Source organism: Lampetra fluviatilis, chromosome 64, assembly GCF_964198595.1.
Source record: "Lampetra fluviatilis chromosome 64, kcLamFluv1.1, whole genome shotgun sequence".
In the NCBI taxonomy this organism is placed as follows: domain Eukaryota; kingdom Metazoa; phylum Chordata; class Hyperoartia; order Petromyzontiformes; family Petromyzontidae; genus Lampetra; species Lampetra fluviatilis.
In genome coordinates, this window is record NC_136338.1 from 2,091,822 (window position 1) to 2,111,872 (window position 20,051).

Here is a 20,051-nt window from a genome sequence, read left to right on the forward strand (position 1 = left end):
AGACCCACAGACTCACACAGAGACCCATAGACTCACACAGAGACCCACAGACTAACACAGAGACACATAGACTAACACAGAAACCCACAGACTCGCACAGAAACCCATAGTTTGTTGTCCTTCCACCGCATGGTTCCCTATGTATGGTGCCAAAGAAGTTCGGCGTACAGGCTGGAGCCGGGACGATTCGATGTCCACCTCGGTTGTTGATGATCGACTGGCGGCGTTCAAGTCGACTTGCCGCACCCCCCCCCCCCCCCCCCCCCGTGGCGCTGTTGTTGTCACGCTCTGACCCCCGGTCGCCCCTTCGCCAGACACCTGTGGACCCGTCGGGATTGCCCCCCGCAGTCCAGATAAATATTCCGATTCTCGTATTTATGGGGCCGATACGCAGCGCGTGAGCGGCCGCGCGCGCGGCGCGCATCATTATAAATACGCGCGCGAGAGCGACGGATTATTTGCGTCGCGCTAAGACTTCGATGTTGTTCAGCACAATGTGATACCGTGGTGGGGGCAGGCGGTGGGGGCAGGCGGTGGGGGGGCAGGCGGTGGGGGGGGCAGGCGGTGGGGGTAGCGGTAACGCGGCCCCGACGCAGCTTTGCACGGCGGGAAGTCGAAATTGCGCACGTGCACACGCATGCACACGCACGTGGCAGGCATGCGCACACACACGCACATACGCACACACAAACAAACACACGCATGTGGACACGCACACACACGCATGCACACACGCACACACAAACACACGCACGTGGCACGCATGCGCACACACGCACACACACGCGCACACACAAACAAACACACGCATGCGCACGCACACAGACGCACGCTCCGGTAATCGGATCGATGGTCGACGACGTTCGATCGGCGGCAGTGCCGATGCCGGTGGGGCGACCGTGACGGCGAGCGACGATTCCCCCCTTCCCCCCCCCCCCCCGCGGTGTTCCCGCAGCCACTCTGGAAGCCGTGGCTCTGGACGAGAGGAGGACGCGGGCGAGGGGTAAAAATAACCCGCGGCGGTGGTGGTGGCGGTAGTGGTGGCGGTGGCGGTGGTGGTGGTGGCGGTGGTTGTGGTGGGGGTGGCGGTGGCGGTGGTGGCGGTGGCGGTGGTGGCGGCGGTGGCGGTGGTGGCGGCGGTGGTGGTGGCGGTGGTGGCGGCGGAGGTGGTGGCGGCGGTGGTGGTGGCGGTGGTGGCGGCGGAGGTGGCGGTGGTGGTGGTGGGGAGCGGTGGTGGCGGTGGTGGGCGGTGGTAGGGAGCGGTGGCGGTGGTGGTGGCGGCGGCGGTGGTGGCGGCGGAGGTGGCGGTGGTGGGGAGCGGTGGTGGCGGTGGTGGTGGCGGTGGTGGTGGGGAGCGGTGGTGGCGGTGGTAGTGGTGGTGGCGGCGGTGGTGGCGGTGGTGGGGGGAGCGGTGGTGCAGCGGTTAGCGCCGCGCTTCGCTCTGAACCTGGCAACCCGGGTTCGATTCCCGCTCACGGCCACCACCCAGTGACGATCATCTGAATCGGTCCTGGGCCTCCCCCTAGGTAGACTCGGCCTCAAATTAGTACCTGGGTGCTGTGTGTAGTAAAATCATCGCCAGTGGGGAGACAAAGGCGGCCGGGCGCGGTGCTGGCCACCCACCCTCTCGTGTGCCGTGCCGGCCTTTATAGGTGCTCGCTAACAGCACTTGTCCCAGCAGTCTGTGAAGGCTACACGGGGGACCTTTGTCATTGTTTCGTGTTAAAATTAAACGGCCCTTAAGCCAAATTGCCCAGTCAAACTACGTTGAAACATACAACTTGCGGATTAGCTGCCCTTAAATATACACTTGAAGGATTTTCACGAGTTCCTTTCATGGTACTGCTTGCTGGTGGTGGTGGTGATGATGCTGGTGGTGGCGGTGGTGGCAGTGGCAGTGCTGGTGGTGCTGGTGGTGCTGGTGGTGCTGGTGGTGGCGGTGGTGGCGGTGGTGGCGGTGGCGGTGGTGGCGGTGCTGGTGGTGGCGGTGGTGGTAAGCCACGCGGGCCCGCGCTCGATCGCACGTTAGCGAGTGAACAAGAGAGAGGGGGGAGAGAGAGAGACAAGGGAGAGAGAGTTGAGAGGGGGGGGAGACTGAGGAGAGAAATAGAAAAAGAAAAGAAATTAAAAAAAAGATTATAAAAAGAGCTGATAAAAAAAATCTAGAAGTGAAAAAAAGAGAGAGGGGAGAGACGGGGGAGAGAGAGACGGGGGAGAGAGAGACGGGGGAGAGAGAGAGACGGGGGAGAGAGTGAGAGAAAGAGAGAGGGGAGAGTGAGTGAGAGTGAGTGAGGGAGAGAGCGTGAGTGAAAGTTAGAGAGAGTGAGAGTTTGAGTGAGTGAAAGAGAGAGTGAGAGAAAGAGAGAGAGAGTGAGAGAGAGAGTGGATGCTGTCAGCTGCCATCCCTGATGCAGCCAAAACCCCCCCAGGGATGTCCTGCTGCTCGAGGCATCTGCCGCTGGGACATCCTGGACGAGCTCAATGTTTCCAAACGTCGCCGCGGCTCGCGACGGTATCGTCTGTCTCTCGCGCCGTGCCGGGGGGGGGGGCCGGGGGGGGGGGTCGGGGGGGGGGGCCGGGGGGGGGGGTTAGAGGGATGTGGGGGGGGGGTGGCGGCGTTTTGTGTGTCGCTGCGTGCCGCTGAGCAGCTGCGAGCGGGCGAGAGCCGTGAGTGCGTGAGCGAGCGAGCGAGTGGATGATTGATTGAGTGAGCGAGCGAGTGAATGATTGAGTGACCGAGCGAGTGATTGAGCGAGCGAGTGATTGAGTGACCGAGCGAGTGACCGAGCGAGTGACCGAGCGAGTGCATGATTGTGAGAGTCTCTGGGTCTCTGTGTGAGTCTGTGGGTCTCTGTGTGAGTCTATGGGTCTCTGTGTGAATCTGTGTGTCTCCGTGTGAGACTGTGGGTCTCTGTGTGAATCTATGGGTCTCTGTGTGAGGCTGTGGGTCTCTGTGCGAGTCCGTGGGTCTCTGTGTGAGTCTATGAGTCTCTGTGTGAGTCTATGGGTCTCTGTGTGAGTCTATGGGTCGCTGTGTGAGACTGTGGGTCTCTGTGTGAATCTATGGGTCTCTGTGTGAGTCCATGGGTCTCTGTGTGAGTCTATGGGTCTCTGTGTGAGACTGTGGGTCTCTGTGTGAATCTATGGGTCTCTGTGTGAGTCTGTGGGTCTCCGTGTGAGTCTATGGGTATCTGTGTGAGTCTGTGGGTCTCTGTGTGAGTCTGTGTGTCTCCGTGTGAGACTGTGGGTCTCTGTGTGAATCTATGTGTCTCTGTGTGAGGCTGTGGGTCTCTGTGTGAGTGCGCGTCCCAACGGCGTCATCCCCCCGCGTGGCACATTAGCACCAAATCAATCACAGTGCGCAGCGGTAGACAGAATGTTCACTGCGCGGACGATTAACCGGGCGGTCAGTACGTCCATCCCATGCCCCCCACCACCTCCATGGCTCTCTTTGTTGGGGGGAGGGAGGGGCTGGTTTCTTGTTTCAGATTGCTGTGTGTGCGGCATGTTGAACTTCTTTCGTGTTGTACATAGCCAGCTGTGCTAATCGGAGGTGCCGGTGAGTGGGCAAGGACTATGGGTGTCCGCATGAGTCTATGGGTCTCTGTGTGAGTCTATGGGTCTCTGTGTGAGTCTGTGTCTCTGTGAGTCTATGGGTCTCTGTGTGAATCTATGAGTGTCTGTGTGAATCTATGGGGTTCTGTGTGAATCTATTGGTTTCTGTGTGAGTCTATGGGTCTCTGTGTGAATCTATGGGTCTCTGTGTGAATCTATGGGTCTGTGTGAATCTATGGGTCTCTGTGTGAATCTATGGGTGTCTGTGTGAGTCTATTGGTCTCTGTGTGAGTGTATGGGTCTGTGTGTGTCTCTAGGTCTTTGTGTGAGTCTATGGGACTGCGTGAGTCTATGGGTCTCTGCGTGAGTCTATGGGTCTCTGTGTGAGTCTATGGGTGTCTGCGTGAGTCGATGGGTCTCTGCGTGAGTCTATGAGTCTATGGGTCTCTGTGCGAGTCGATGGGTCTCTGTGTGAGTCTATGGGTCTCTGTGTGAATCGATGGGTCTCTGTGTGAGTCGATGGGTCTCTGCGTGAGTCTATGGGTCTCTGTGTGAATCTATGGGGTTCTGTGTGAGTCTATGGGTCTCTGTATGAGTCTATTGGTGTCTGCGTGAGTCTATGGGTCTCTGTGTGAGTATATGGGTCTCTGTGTGAGTGTATGGGTCTGTGTGTCTCTCTGTGTCTTTGTTTGAGTGTATGGGTCTCTGTGTGAGTATATGGGTCTCTGTGTGAGTGTATGGGTCTCTGTGTGAATCTATGGGTCTCTGTGTGAATTTATTGGTGTCTGTGTGAGTCTATTGGTTTCTGTGTGAGTGTATGGGTCTGTGTGTGTCTCTGGGTCTCTGTGTGAGTATATGGGTGTCTGTGTGAATCTGTGGGTCTCTGTGTGAATCTATGGGTCTCTGTGTGAATTTATTGGTGTCTGTGTGAGTCTATGGGTCTCTGTGTGTCTCTGGGTCTTTGTGTGAGTCTATAGGACTGCGTGAGTCTATGGGTCTCTGCGTGAGTCTATGGGTCTCTGCGTGAGTCTATGGGTCTCTGCGTGAGTCTGTGGGTCTCTGCGTGAGTCTATTTATGGAGTGTATGTTGAACTTCTTTCACACCGTACGTAGCTAATCGGATGTTGCCAGGGTGTAGGGAAGGACAATAGACTTAAGCAGAAACAGCAGTTGTAAAGAAATTAGTTTTCAATTAAGAATGCACCCCCCTCCCCACTCCGTAGTCAATCCGCTGCTGGATGAAGGCCCCCAGCCCCCCCTCCCGCCAGAGATGTGGTGGCACATTCGGGGCGACTTGGTGGCAGGAGGTTTACAGAGCCTCCCCCCCTCCCCTTGTCTGTTTGCCCGTTAGAAGTGGCACCCCCCCCCCCCCCCACTGATGCTCAAGGCAAACATTTCGTGGGGCCAAACCATGGCACCATTATGAGTCAAAGGTCGCAAACGGGTTTTGATTCCTTACCCGTACCCGGCCGCACCAGGGTCGCAAATGGGTACCCGTACCCGGCCGTACCCGTACCCTACCCGTACCCGGCTTGGTACGGGTAGGGTACGGGTATCGGGTACCTGATTGCGACCTCTGGGATGAAGCCATGTTGCGGGTGTGTTGATTCTAGGAACTTGAATTGTGAGAAGAGACAAGACGTTGGGAAATGAGTGACAAACGGTTACTCACCAGTGACTCACGGCCTACCCGTACCCGGCCGCACCAGGGTCGCAAACGGCTACCCGTACCCGTACCCGGCCGGGTACGGGTAGCCGGGTATCAGGTACCCGGTTGCGACCTCTGTTATGAGTACAGTTTTGGTGGTCTGTGCCTCACGCACGCCTGACCACTCTGTAGCGCTGCGTGTAACGCCTTAATTACACTGGTCAACAAAAAAAACATTTCTAATAACAGTTATTTTCGTTATTTTTTGTTATTTTCTTTGAACCTATCTTACGTGACTTTACCGAAAGACCCAGGAATTCTCGGTTAATATTTGTGCGTGACATTGGTTTTATTTTTTATTTTTTTTTGACATCGAATAGAAATTTAAATAAACCGGCGCAGTTTCCACCTGAGCGTTTTTTGGGCCGCGCTTACGGTTTAAACATTTCTTAAAATTCACGTCAATTCAGCAAATGAGTTTTTATGTAAAAGCGAGCATCTGCTCACATTTTGTAGCGAAAATTTGTGAACGTAAATGAACACCGGCCCTGTCCTTCCGGTTTATAAATGGTTAACCTGTTTGTATTCACATCAATGCAGAATCCAGTAAGTCGGTACTTCTAGTTCTAGATTTGAAGCTTTCGTGACTGCAAGGATTCATTCTCTCAGGTTTTTTCGGTAAAGTCACGTAGGTAAAAATAAAAAATAATATAAATAATAATAGAACAAAAATAATTATTTTAGTTCTATTATTATTTCTAGAATTTGTACGATTTATTATTTATTTTTACCTACGTGACTTTACCGAAAAAACTTGATACATTTTTTTTATTATTATTTATTTTTACCTACGTGACTTTACCGAAAAAACCTGATAGTAAAGTACTTATAATGATTAAATCACTCCTGCAACCAACAACAATGGTTTATATTTGGATATTCACTCTCACATTCACAACAAACACAATGGTTTAAATTTTTATGTTCACTCTCGCATGCGAGGAAAAAATGTAAGTTTGGGGAAAATCTAAATTTTGAATTGAAACATAGTTTGTGTACTTTCTTCCTCGTAACTCAAACGGCTCTTAGAACACTACGATAGCGGTCATTTACAGTCGCCATTCTTAACGTACAGATTTGTCACGAGTTAATCTCGGAGTAAATTCCATTCGGTGCGTCAAGTCGCTCATTTAGATTTCATCCCGATGAATCCAGAAGAGTCTGCAGACGAAAGAAGGCGCCGGTTAAACGGAGAGATGGCGTCATCGGCAAAGTCAAGACACACTGGATCATTTGCGGCATGAATATGCCTGTCACATAACGGGAAATTACACTTTTGAATAATAACAAGCGTAAATAATGGATTCAGGCCCTGGAAATCTACTGCTGGGATGGCTATCATCGGCTCAGGGTTAGGGGTAGTGACCGTGGGGCACGGTGGCGCATGATGCACCCGGGGTGGCGCGGGGTGAGGTGGGGTCTCCGTACCGCCCGGCGATCGGGCGCGACCTTGACACGAGGCGAGCGCCAACGCTGTCCGTGCCGAGTGAGGCCCCCTCCCAGGGGCACGAGCGGAGGCGCGGGTGCGGGCACGGGGCGGGGAGGGGCGGGGAGAGATCCTAGCCGTGCCTCTGCTTCTAACGCCACCGCCAACAACACGGCCACACCGACAGCACCGTCACCACCACTAACATCACTAACATTACCAACAACACCCCCAATGCCACCGCCAACAACACCGTTACCACCGCCACCAACAACACCGTCACCACTGCTAACGCCACTAACAACACCACCAACACCACCACCAACACCACCAACGCCACCGCCAACAACACCGTCACCACCGCTAACGCCACTAACAACACCACCAACACCACCACCAACACCACCAACGCCACCGCCAACAACACCGTCACCACTGCTAACGCCACTAACAACACCACCAACACCACCACCAACACCACCAACGCCACCGCCAACAACACCGTCACCACCGCTAACGCCACTAACAGCACGGCTATCAACACCACCAACACTACCACCGACACCATCTCCCTACCACCAACCAACAATGCCACCGCCCCCACCAGCCCCCACCCATCAATACGACCACGTGGTGGCCACTCTGTGCGGCGTCTGTACGCGGCTCTCACCGCCATCGTCCGTCGGTGTTCACGCTCGGCCGTCGGACGAAGAGGGCGGTCAACGCATCGTCGCGCGCCGCTTTCGGATGCGCTCCCGCGGCCGTCTGGAACGCTCTTCCCTTCCGATATTAGGCAGCCACTTGGAGCTGTGCCACTTTTAAATGTCGATTGAAAACTCGGTTATTTCGTTTTAGTTTGTTGTCCTTCCCCCGCACCTCCGATTAAGCACGGTTGGCTACGTAGGGTGCGAAAGAAGTTGAACGTACACATAGGGTGGTGTTGGTGCAGCATTGGATTGATCGTGGCTAACGATGAACCCAGCGTTGACCTTTAACCTGTTGTTGACCTTTAACACGGTGTTGACCTTTAACCCGGCGCTGACCTTTAACCCTGCGGTGCCTTCTGTCTGTGTCCCCAGGAGGAGGCTCGGAGCACGAAGAGAGCGAGCAGTAGCCGGGCCATGGCGAGCGCGCCCCACACACTACCCGCAGAGCGCAGAAGTCGACGGAGAGGGGGCTGACACGGGCACAGATGAATGCACGGACGGATACAGGGACGTACACGCGGATGGACAGACAAACTCTTGGACAGACACACAGACGGGCACACGGACGCACGGACACACACGTGGACGAGCACACGGATGAACACATGGACAGACACACGGAAAAGGTGAACGGACAGAGCATTAGGCCGTGCGTGAATTTCCCAGTCCTCGAGGCCCCCCCCCCCTCTCCCCGAGTCGTCGGAGTCCGTGCGTCGGCTGGTTTATGCCGCATATGTGGGCTGATGGTTGGGAGGTGGCACGTGGGTGGACCAATGGTGGACCAATGGTGGACCATGATGGACCACGATGGACCACGCTAGACCACGCTTGACCACGCTTGACCATGGTGATTCACGGTGGCTGGCGTTGAAACCTCCCAGTCCGGTCGTCAAGGACTTGTAGCGGTTAATGTCGCGCTAACAACAACAACGACGATAATGTTGACGGTGAGCAACTCCGTCACGTATCCGACTCGCTGGGGAGGCTCGGGGCGGATGTGTGAACACCGGTATAAAACAACAGCACGCAACGGCCAGCACGTACCGGTGGGGGTTGCTGGGCAAAAATGATTGCAGTGTAAAAAAAAAAAACTGCTCCGAACTTTGCCGTTTATTATCTCGTGAACGTACGTCCACGTGTTGAACTTCTTTCGCACCGCGCTCTTATTGCAGGTGCGGCGGGGGGTGGTGGGGGGGGGGATGGCGACAAGCTGGAGACAAAATAGCAGTTCTCAAGGAATGAGTTGTAACGGGTAGGCTTTCGGGACCAAAATTGATGATCGTGTACATCTGGCTGCCGCCTGATGATGCTGGTTGTACTTCCTGGCGAAACGTGGAAAATGTTGTGGATTTGCTCCCCAACACACAACCGGTTAGTGCTGTACTAGTGACGAATCGGCAAGTTCTGTTTACGTGACAAACCTTACTAGTTGTGCTGTGTCGGGGGGCGAGTGGGGTGGCGGGTTTAACGAGACAACATTGATATTTTGCGCGATCTAACCCACCAGGAACGACGACCTGTATCGCTAAAGAAACGAGTGTGTCGATCGAGACGGCCATTTAAAAGTTGCGTAAGCTCACAGGAAGGGGAGAGAGCGTTCCAGACGGGCCGCAGAGGCGCATCCGAAAGCGCCGCTCGATGACGCGGCGACCGGCGGCTCGGCCAAAACCCCCCGCTGCGGCTGCTGCCCGCCGCCGCTGCGGGGATGGCGACTCCGGCAGTGTCACGTGGTGGCGGTTTTGTTTGTTTTGTTTTCGTTCTTCTTGACGAGATCGGCGGCGGCGGCGGCGGCGAGGTATCGCGGTTAATTTTGCGTCCAGGCGCTTTGTGCGCGCGTGTGTGCGTGCGTGTGTGCGTGCGTGCGTGCGCGCGTGTGTGCGTGCGTGCGTGTGTGCGCGCGTGTGTGTTTGTGCGTGTGTGCGCGCGTGTGTGCGTGCGTGTGTGCGCGCGTGTGTGCGTGCGTGTGTGCGCGCGTGTGTGTTTGTGCGTGCGTGTGTGCGCGCGTGTGTGTGTGTGTGTGCGTGTGCGTGCGTGCGTACGTGTGAGAGTGTGTACGTGTGTGTGCGCGCGTGTGTGTGCGTGCGTGTGTGCACGTGCGTGTGTGTACGTGTGTGTGCGCGCGTGTGTGCGCGCGTGTGTGCGCGCGTGTGTGCGCGCGTGTGTGCGCGCGTGTGTGCGCGCGTGTGTGCGCGCGTGTGTGCGCGCGTATACATACGTGTGTGTGCGTGCGTGCATGTGTACGTGAGGCGAGACGGTCGGTGCGGATTTGCGGAGAGCGTCCGTTGGAGGATCGCCGCCGCCGCCGCCTCCTACAGCATCGTCATCTTTCTCCTGCTGCTGCATGGAATCCGATGAGCCGCGAAGCTTTTCTGTTTTCCACGGACGTCCCAGCAGGGGGATCTCTGTGTGAGTCTATGGGTCTCTGTGCGAGTCTATGTATGTATGTTGAACTTCTTTCGCACCGTACGTAGCCGACCGTGCTAATCGGAGGTGCGGGGGAAGGACAACAAACTCATACGGAGACCCGCCCCGACCCAGCGGCCGCCTTTTTCTCCCCGCAGCTGAAGTTGACTCTACAAAAGACAAAGATCCCCCGTGTAGCATCAACAGACTTTTTGGGGCAAGTGCTGTTAGCGGTGGCCGCCAGCTCCGCGCCCGGCGTCGTTCACGAGCTCCGTCAAGTCTATATCGGCTTCGGGGACAGATTATTTTTAAGACTCGATCTCGGCAACAATGATTACAAAAGCCATTACGTGGGCCCGTCGTGCTTAAATGTGTAAACAGTTTAAGAAGAAGTGGTGTGCGAAAATTAGACCGGCGGGTAGCAGCAGCGGCTGCAGCAGCGGCGGCGGCGGCAGTAGCCGGTGCCAATCCGGCAGCCAGCCGTGCGTTGCCCACTTACTCCGGGAGACTTTCCATCGTATCGCGTTGCTTCTCACGCTCTCTCTCGCGCTCTCTGCCCCCCTCCTCCGCTCTCAGCACGTTCAAGTTTGTCCCGCAACCCTTTTGGCTGTCTGGCTGAACCCGCCCCGAGTGTGGTCGACTCGACGGCGGAGGGACTTGGGCCCCTTTTACCGAATTCTCTGAAATGCCACGAATTTATTTTTTGGGGGGGGGGGGGGGGCGCACCCGTCGGTTTTATTCTTAACGGAAGACACCCCGGTGGGCACAGTTGGCCGTGGTTGTCACGTGACCCCCCCCCTCCCAGTACAATGAATAACATGGCCCTGTGGTCCAATGGGGGGGGGGGGGGGGGGGACACGGGTGCAGTTCCACCGCCTGCACACTCGACAGCGCCATCTCTCCGGGTGTCCCAGTGCCGACCGCTGCTTCAGGTTTCCCCTCGGTCGGTGCGATTTCACTGCCGCGCGAACCTATCCGTTTAGTTTTTTCCCCCCCTTCCATTTCGCCACCCCCAAATATCGCCACGCCGCGCGGCTCGAAAGTCACTCGGCACGCGGTGGCTAATGCGGTCGAAACGTTGGGGTCAGCGTCGCACCCTCCGATTTGAGCGCACGTTTGGCCGCGTTACGGTGGAGAGCAAAGTTCTAGGTGCGTACCGACGAAACGCGCTCCTGCGAGTGGTCCGGGGCTCGTTCCCGTTTCGGATTTTCCCCTCTTTTGCTTGAGCACCGGCTCCTAAATACGTCTCCCAGTTCGTCGGCGCGTGAACGTCGCACACGCGTTGAACTTGCGCCGCGCGTATCTGTCTCTGCGCTTGCGATGTGTGTCTCGTGTGTGTGTGTCTGCGTGCTTGCATGTCTCTCTCTGTGAACGTGCGTGTGTTTGCGTGTGTGTGTCTGTAAACCTGCGCGTGTCTCTCTGAACGTGTCTCTCTCTCTCTCTGTGTCCTTGTGTGTGCACACGCACGGGGATTATGATTGACTTCATATTTCACTGTCCCGTAATAGAATCCACATCCACCCATCCTCTCCACTCGCCCCCTAAACATCGGCACTCCCCCCCCTCCCTTGCCTTCTCCCCCCCCCCCCTGGTCCCCCCCTCTCCCCACCTATCCTCCTCCACCACCGTCCCACCCGTGCCCTTCATGGCGGCTCTAAGGGAGCAGGGGATGGGGGCCATTATTTTTTTTTATTTTTGGGGCCCCCCTTTTTTGAACGCCGCCCTTTTTTGATCTATCGAGAGCGGCTATTTATGTGTGTGCGCCTCTTATAACCCGGCTATAGGTTGGCGGCAGAAATGCTACTATTGTGGGGGTGGTGACGCGACCAATCCAGCGGGTTCTTTTTCCTCTTCTTGAACTCCAAACCTCTTTGTTTGTACCTCTCTTCCCCCCCCCCCCACTGGCAACAACCGAAGCTGTACCTGGGCCGTACAGAGTCTCATAGCCCGGTGTAGCCGGGTTTCAATAGTTTTTTCCTCACTCGGCGACGTCGCAGCCGCACGCGAACAAGGCGCGTGCGGGTGACGAGATTCGCTCGCAGCGTCACCGATTGACGTCACAAGCAATGGTCGTGTCATTGGGCCTGGCCTTGCTTGGCCGTGGGGCGACGCTAGATGCATTAACCCTTTGCCATTTTCGATGACGTACGTCATAATTTTTTTTGTATTTGCTTCCTATTCCGTTACGATGCAGTACGTGTAAGGTGTACGAATGTGGAGAAAAACTAAATTAAAATAACTTCCGACCTGAAGACGTACCGATACAGTGATTTAATTTTAGTTATTTAATCCACAAGGCCCTGCGGGGGAAGTGCGTGTAGGCACAGATTTTGGCGCCAGCTATCGTCGAGTGACGGGTCGTGCCGCTACGGTTCTCTGCGGTGAGTGCAACGTCTTTTAAAAACAACGGGGCGCTACTACGAGATAAAATTAACGCTGAATCGCTTGCGCGCGTTTCGAGGTTCGGTGGTAAACGAAACACCCAAAACACCCTGCAACTTGCAGGCATCACGGAACGGTAAAGGGTTGAAAGGTTTGAAAGGAGGCCAGTGTAGCACTGCTCTGCACGGAGAATAGTGGAAAACGTACCCGTACACCGTGCTCGCTCGGCTCGGATGTGGCAGTGGAAAGTGGGGGCTACTGGATCGGGGAGTGGCTTTTATTACCTTTGATGAAAAAATATTGTGTTTAACAAACAAAAAAAGTATAATGTACGGTAGTTTATATCAACAGGGGCTTAGCTTCTTATTCTCATGAGGTTTTCTCTTTGCGCGTTTTTTTTGTTATTTGTCGGCGTTAATTATAATTCGCCTGTTCGTTTGTAAACCCGCCGTGAATCGATCGCACTGTCGCCTAAGATTGATCGGGTCTTACCTTGGGAGCAACTTTGGAAAGCAAGGAAATAAATAAAATGCATAGACACTTCCGAGCGAAGTAAAATAAAAAACGATTTTAAAACATATTACCCCTTCCCTGCTCCCCACCCCTCTTAAAGTTTCCTCAAATAAAGATGCCTTACTTAATGTCACGAGTGAACGCCATTTTTTAAGAAGCCTGTTGTAGGCCACAACAACAACAAAACCCCCTTCCAACTTCTAGATTTGAAGCTTTCGTGACTGCAAGGATTCATACTCTTAGTTCTTTCGGTAAAGTCACGTAGGTAAAAAATGAAATTAAAATTAATAAAAATAAAAATAATTTAATTGTTTTTATTTTTTGCTTTTATTAATTTTAATTTCATTTTTTACAGTGATTTTTTTTTTTTTTTTTTTTTTTTTATTAATTTTAATTTCATTTTTTACCTACGTGACTTTACCGAAAGAACTAAGAGTATGACCCCTTCCAACTTCTCATGGAAACTGAGATACGTAGAGATTCGATCACAACCGAAAAAACTCACCGGATGTTATGGACACGGCGTGCATGGCTTGGCCAATCGGGAGGTAGAACAAGTCCTCGCTGAACGGTGTTTAGCAGGACCTGAAAGGGGATTGGTTTTTATGATAGAATATAGTATTGTCATCAGTATGACATACGTATACCAAGTTTGCAGTCGATACGACATTGGGAAGTGGGTTACAATTGAAAAAAAAAAAGCGTGTAATAACAAAGCCCTCTGATTGGTAACTTAACTGGGCCTGAAAGGGGATTGGTTAGAGGCCAGGGAAATTGAAGGGGATTGGAGGAGAAATACAAAATGGAAAGAGCGGGAAAACGGAGGATATTCATCTTCTTAGGTTTTTTCGGTAAAGTCACGTAGGTAAAAAATTTAAATTAATCAAAGTAAAATAAAAATCACGACGTTTCGGAGGCAACACAAGCTTCCGTCTTCAGGTGGAACCGTCACAGCCCGACAGCTGTATCAAGCATTTACTTGATACAGCTGTCGGGCTGTGACGGTTCCACTTGATACAGCAAGCGTGCTGTGACGGTTCCACCTGAAGACGGAAGCTGGTGTTGCCTCCGAAACGTCGTGATTTTTATTTTATTTTACTTTGATTAATTTTAATTTTTTACCTACGTGACTTTACCGAAAAAACCTAAGAATATGAATCCTTGCAGTCACGAAAGCTTCAAATCTAGAGAACGGAGGATGATTGACAGGGATGGACGGTTGGAATCCGTGAGGAAAAGTGGGAAGGTGATGGGCTGGAGGGAAAGCGGGTTCAGGAACCTTCGAGAAAGATGGCTTGAGGGGTAATATGAGAAGGGGAAACCGAGAGAGTTTTCGGGACGCTTGGAGTGAAGGGAATCCCTGAAGACCTGTGTGTCTCGTGCTGGAATAAATAAAGACCCTTATAATTATTATTGAAGACTGGCTGTGCTGGGTGACACTCCGTAAGCGTGGCGATTGTATCACTACCGACAATAACTCACCTGATGTAGTGGACAACCGTGTGACACGGATTAATCAGGCAGTTAAAAATAAGCAATATTTAAAAAAAAAAAATTTAAACACGCTTTGATAGAATGTACCGTACGAGTAATGGCAGAACTCCACGACTCCAGGAAGTGGCCCCGAAGCTTGCCACAACGTAAGAGACTGTGGTGATTTACAGCCAACGTGAGTTGAGCGTGGGCAATTAGACCCAAGCCGAAAAGATGAACACCTATTTGTTGAAGACTGCTGCGTCGCGTGCCAATACACGTGTTTAAAGAGATACAATTCTGACCTGACACTCAGTAGGCGCACATCCACACGTTGCAGACGTTGTGAGCTTTTGTTATAGCCACGAATTCTCACACAGACGTGGTTTTATTATTATTTTATTATGTTTTATTTTTATTATTTTATTATTTCCCTTCTACGTGACTTTACCGAAAGAACCAAGGAGATGAATCCCTGCAGTCACGAAAGCTTTAAATCGAAATTTAGACGTGGTTTTATTTTGTATTTCCATCTCAGGTGCTTAAATCGGCCCAGCTTGATGCAGCGTCTGTCCTCTGACCTTCGGCTTACATTTTGACTTCAGAGGACAATGGTCTATTTCTGTTCCGAGCAATAATAACTTATCTGTCTCTCTCTGCCTCTCTCTCTCTCGGGGGTGGGGGAGATGGGGCTGTCTGGAGCCCTCTCTCGTGGATGTCCTTCTGGCAGCAGTGACGCGAAGCTAGACATTGCAGGGCTGCCGTTGCGCGAACCTGGCTCCCCCCTTCCCCCCCAGCATCCTTCCCAAATCCTTCCCTGTCCCTCTTCTCGGTAGAAGCTGACTGCTGGCACGCACGCACGCACGCACCAGTAACCACGCACGCGTTTGACAAGAAACATGTTTTTTTTGCATTATGACTGCAGGTATTGTGGTCTATGCAAACATGACTCCTTGTAAAAAAAGGTGTCAGTTTTGTTGCCAGATAGAAGGGTAAAACAACAATTATCATGTCGGCGCAGGTCCAAGTGGCACGTGGTGGGTGGGGGGCAGCGGTTGGTGCGCGGCGATTCATGAAACGGGCGACCTCCAGAAAGTTCGATTCCCTCCCGCGAGCGATATCCGAACCGGTTTTGGGACACGCTGTTTCGCCTGAACAGACTGTCGGGGCAAGTGCTGCTAGCGAGTAGCACCTATGGGGGCCGGCACGGTGGCACACGAGGGGGTGGGTGGCCAACACCACAAAGACAAAGGTCCCCCGTGTAGCCTGTGACAGACTGTCGGGGCAAGTGCTGTTAGCGAGTAGCACCTTATGAAGGCCGGCACGGTGGCACATGTGGGGGTGGGTGGCCAACAGCACAAAGACAAAGGTCACCCGTGTAGCCTGTGACAGACTGTTGGGGCAAGTGCTGTTAGCGAGTAGCACCTATGAAGGCCGGCACGGTGGCACACGAGGGGGTGGGTGGCCGACACCACAAAGACAAAGGTCCCCCGTGTAGCCTGTGGCAGACTGTTGGGGCAAGTGCTGTTAGCGAGTAGCACCTATGGAGGCCGGCACGGTGGCACACGAGGGGGTGCGTGGCCAACACCACAAAGACAAAGGTCCCCCGTGTAGCCTGTGACAGACTGTCGGGCAAGTGCTGTTAGCGAGTAGCAGCACCTTATGAAGGCCGGCACGGTGGCACACGAGGGGGTGGGTGCCCAACACCACAAAGACAAAGGTCCCCCGTGTAGCCTGTGACAGACTGTCGGGGCAAGTGCTGTTAGCGAGTAGCACCTTATGAAGGCCGGCACGGAGCATCAGGGGGTTTGTAGCCAGCACCACGCACGGCCGCCTTTGTCTCCCCGGTGACGATGTTTACTACACACCGCACCAGGTACTCATTTGAGGCTATTGCGACCTAGGGGAGGCCCAGGACCGGTTCAGAATATTCGCGACTGTTATTGGTCGTGAGCGGGAATCGAACTCGGGTCGCCGGGTATCTTAGCGGAGTGCGCTGACCGTTGCGCCACCGCTCCCAAACTCTGGGCCAACCCCTCGTCCTTCTGCGACCTGCAATTACCAGAGTGGTGAAGTAATACTCGTGTCAAGCAACCCCCCGTGGCCGGCGCAGCGTGTGGAAGGGCCGTCGTCACGCGGCAGTGGATTGACAAGAGAGTTCAATGGTTACGTACACGCGATGTTACGTGTGTCTCTATGAGTCTATGGGTCTCTGTGTGAGTCTGTGTGTCTCTGTGAGTCTATGGGTCTCGGTGTGAGTCTGTGGGTCTCTGTGTGAGTCTATGGGTCTCTGTGTGAGTCTGTGGGTCTCTGTGTGAGTCTATGGGTCTCTGTGTGAGTCTGTGGGTCTCTGTGTGAGTCTATGGGTATCTGTGTGAGTCTGTGGGTCTCTGTGTGAGTCTATGGGTCTCTGTGTGAGTCTGTGGGTCTCTGTGTGTGTCTATGGGTCTCTGTGTGAGTCTGTGGGTCTCTGTGTGAGTCTGTGGGTCTCTGTGCGAGTCTATGGGTCTCTGTGTGAGTCTGTGGGTCTCTGTGTGAGTCTATTGGTCTCTGTGTGAGTCGATGGGTCTCTGTGCGAGTCTGTGGGTCTCTGTGTGAGTCTGTGGGTCTCTGTGTGAGTCTGTGGGTCTCTGTGTGAGTCTGTGGGTATCTGTGTGAGTCTACACGAGATCATAAATAATTGGCTGCAAAGTGGCATTTAAAGATACCTCTGATATTAGTTGAATTTTTTTTTATTTTATCAGGTCGGACCCCACTAAGCTATACATCTCTTTTCAGACGCGATCCGGCCTCAAATGACAACTCAACGAAGTGGCTGATCGTCACGTGGAAATTTACAGCAGCCAAATCATCTGAACGCACGCTGTTGATTCTAAATGTGGAGGGAAAACCCGGAGGACCCGGACACAAATCCACGCGACCACGGGGAGAGAGAGTCAGAGAGACACACCAAATATACAGCAGCAGGCATTGTCAGGGTCGTGATCGAACCCACGACCTCCTGCACACCAGGCGAGGTAGTTGGCATCTCCTAGCCACTGTGATGATGATGAGAGACGCAGACTCCAAATATACAGCAGCAGGCGTCAGGGTCGGGATCGAACCCACGACCTCCTGCACACCAGGCGAGGTAGTTGGCATCTCCTAGCCACTGTGATGATGATGAGAGACGCAGACTCCAAATATACAGCAGCAGGCATTGTCAGGGTCGTGATCGAACCCACGACCTCCTGCACACCAGGCGAGGTAGTTAACACCTCCTAGCCACCGTGATGATGATGAGAGAGACGCAAACTCCAAATATACAGCAGCAGGCGTCAGGGTCGGGATCGAACCCACGACCTCCTGCACACCAGGCGAGGTAGTTAACATCTCCTAGCCACCGCGGTGATGATGATGAGAGAGAGAGTTCGTGTCGCTTTGCCTCCTCCTCTGTTGAAGCAGCACAGACCAGATTATTTCTAGATTTGAAGCTTTCGTGACTGCAAGGATTCATATTATTAGGTTTTTTCGGTAAAGTCACGTAGGTAAAAAATTAAAATTATGTGTATTTTTATTTTATTTGTATTTTTATTTTATTTTATTTTTTTATTTTTTATTTTATTTTACTTTTATTAATTTTAATTTTAATTTTTTACCTACGTGACTTTACCGAAAAAACCTAAGAAGACCAGATTATGTTTTTTAGAAGGGTCAATGTGAGTAACAGCTTGCTTTGCTAAATCGAAACACACACGGGGTAGTTACTAAGATTGTACATTTTTCAAACGGTTGAGAATCAAAGGGGTAGCAAGGCTGCAGTCAAGGTTAAGAACCATTGGGCTATAGTGAGCTACACTTGTGGGTATTCGAGTGCACTGTGTGTGTCTGTAGTGTAGTGTATAGTGTAGTGTATAGTAGTGTATAGTGTAGTGTATAGTAGTGTATAGTGTAGTCTATAGTGTAGTGTGTAGTGTAGTCTATAGTGTAGTGTATAGTAGTGTATAGTGTAGTGTATAGTGGAGTGTATAGTAGTGTGTAGTGTAGTGTATAGTGTAGTGTATAGTAGTATAGTGTATAGTGTAGTGTATAGTGTAGTGTATAGTGTAGTTTGTAGTCTGTAGTCGATAGAGGCTCCCCAGCCGTTCCTCTCCGACACGACAGATTTAAGTGACATTTATCTTTGGCCCGGGGCAAATGTTATTCCAACATTTTATGTTTTGATGTAATATATAAATGATATATGATGTAATATATAAATGATACATGATATAATACAAACTTAGTTGCATTTCCAGCCGTTGCAGTAAATCACGCGACGTTTCACCACCCGCTCGTTATGTAACCGCGCGACAAAAAAAAAAATCCCCTCCGAGGATGAGGTTACCGGTTCGCTCCCCACTTGGACCCCTCCCCCCCTCCCTCCCGGAGGCTCAGGCAGCGGCCGTGACATTGTGCCCGCGCCCTGCGGTGTCGGTGGGCACGAATCCTGGCCCCCCCCACCCCTCCACCCCCCACCACCCCGCCCCCTCCACCCACCCCGTGCAATAAACGTCGCGCTCCTCATCCAATTGCGATTTGAATTCTGTAGCGCGCGGGTCAACGGGACGAATATAGCAGCGAGTGGGTCAGTGGAAAAAATCCCCCCACCAGAGCCCCCCCCCCTCTTACCCCCGCAGCCCCCCAACACCCACCCACCATCATCACGATCATCCCCCCCCACCATCACCCCCCCCACCTGGGCCCCCCTCTTACCCCCACTGCCCTCCAACACCCACTCACCATCATCACGACCATCATCCCCCCCCCCCACCATCATCCCACCCCCACCATCACCCCCCCCCCCCACCTGGGCCCCCCTCTTACCCCCACTGCCCCCAACACCCCCCCACCATCATCACGATCCCCCCCCCACCCCGCCCCCCACCATCTCCCCCTCTCGAGCCCCCCTCTTACCCCCACAGCTCTCCACCACCCCCCCCCCCACCATCATCACGATGATCACCCCCCCCCCACCATCCCCCCCCCCACCTGGGCCCCCCTCTTACCCCCGCAGCCCCCCAACACCCACCCACCATCACCACGATCATCATCCCAAGCCCCCCCCCCACCAATATCCCTGTCCTGGCTACCAACTTGTGATGCGGTCCTAATTATAGAGGGGAGATTTGGGGGGGGGGGGGGGCTGGTCACTGTCGCTAGATCGACCTCGACCCCCCCCCCAAACCACCCCCCAACCCCCCCCCTCGTCCCACTTATGTAACCCTCAACACCGCGTTCATCAACACTCGTCCCAAGCAGGCCGCCCTGTCCATCACGCGCACGCACAGACAAAGGTCCCCCGTGTAGCCTCCACGGATTGTTCGGTAGCGGTGGGGGCAAAGTGCCGTGAGCGTCCTTAGCGGCTCCGACAAAAGACGCAACACGGCACACGAAAGGGGGGTGGGGGGGGCAGGCAGCGCCACGCCCGGCCGCCTTTGTCTCTCCGCCCTCCCCCCCCAGTGGTGACGAAGACGCGACACATGCCAAGCGCTCGTCTTGAGGCTGAGTCGAGCTCGGGGAGGCCCACGACCGGTTCAGGGCAATCGTCGCCGGTGTCTGATGGCGTTCGTGTATTAGCGCGTTAATACACAAAGGCAAAGAGCCCCCGTATAGCCTCGACGGACTCTTGGGGCAAGTGCCCTCGGCCACACGCACGCGGGCGTATGAAGGAAGACGTGCATGGTGGTCCAGCAACAATAACAACCACCCATCACGATGCGACTCCTAAGTGATGGTGACTTCATCACAGCCACATTCTCATCGCTGTCACGTGACAAGGCCCTCCTGACACGCCGTAATGGAACCCATGGGTTGACTGGCTCAGATGACTGGCAGATGCACCAGCTGGGCTCCGCGCCGTGTC

General features: G+C 53.6%; 1 protein-coding gene across 1 annotated transcript in view; it reads left to right on the plus strand.

Annotated features, from left to right (window-relative positions):
- The window catches only part of LOC144951897 (uncharacterized), a 36,103-nt gene extending 23,264 nt beyond the window's left edge, over positions 1 to 12,839 (plus strand). Inside the window, exon 12 of the mRNA XM_078882243.1 lies at positions 7,769 to 12,839. Within this exon, the coding sequence (XP_078738369.1) occupies positions 7,769 to 7,803 (35 nt within the window). The 3' untranslated portion in view covers positions 7,804 to 12,839. The remainder of the gene's footprint in view (positions 1 to 7,768) is intronic.
- The last annotated feature ends 7,212 nt before the right edge of the window (positions 12,840 to 20,051 follow it).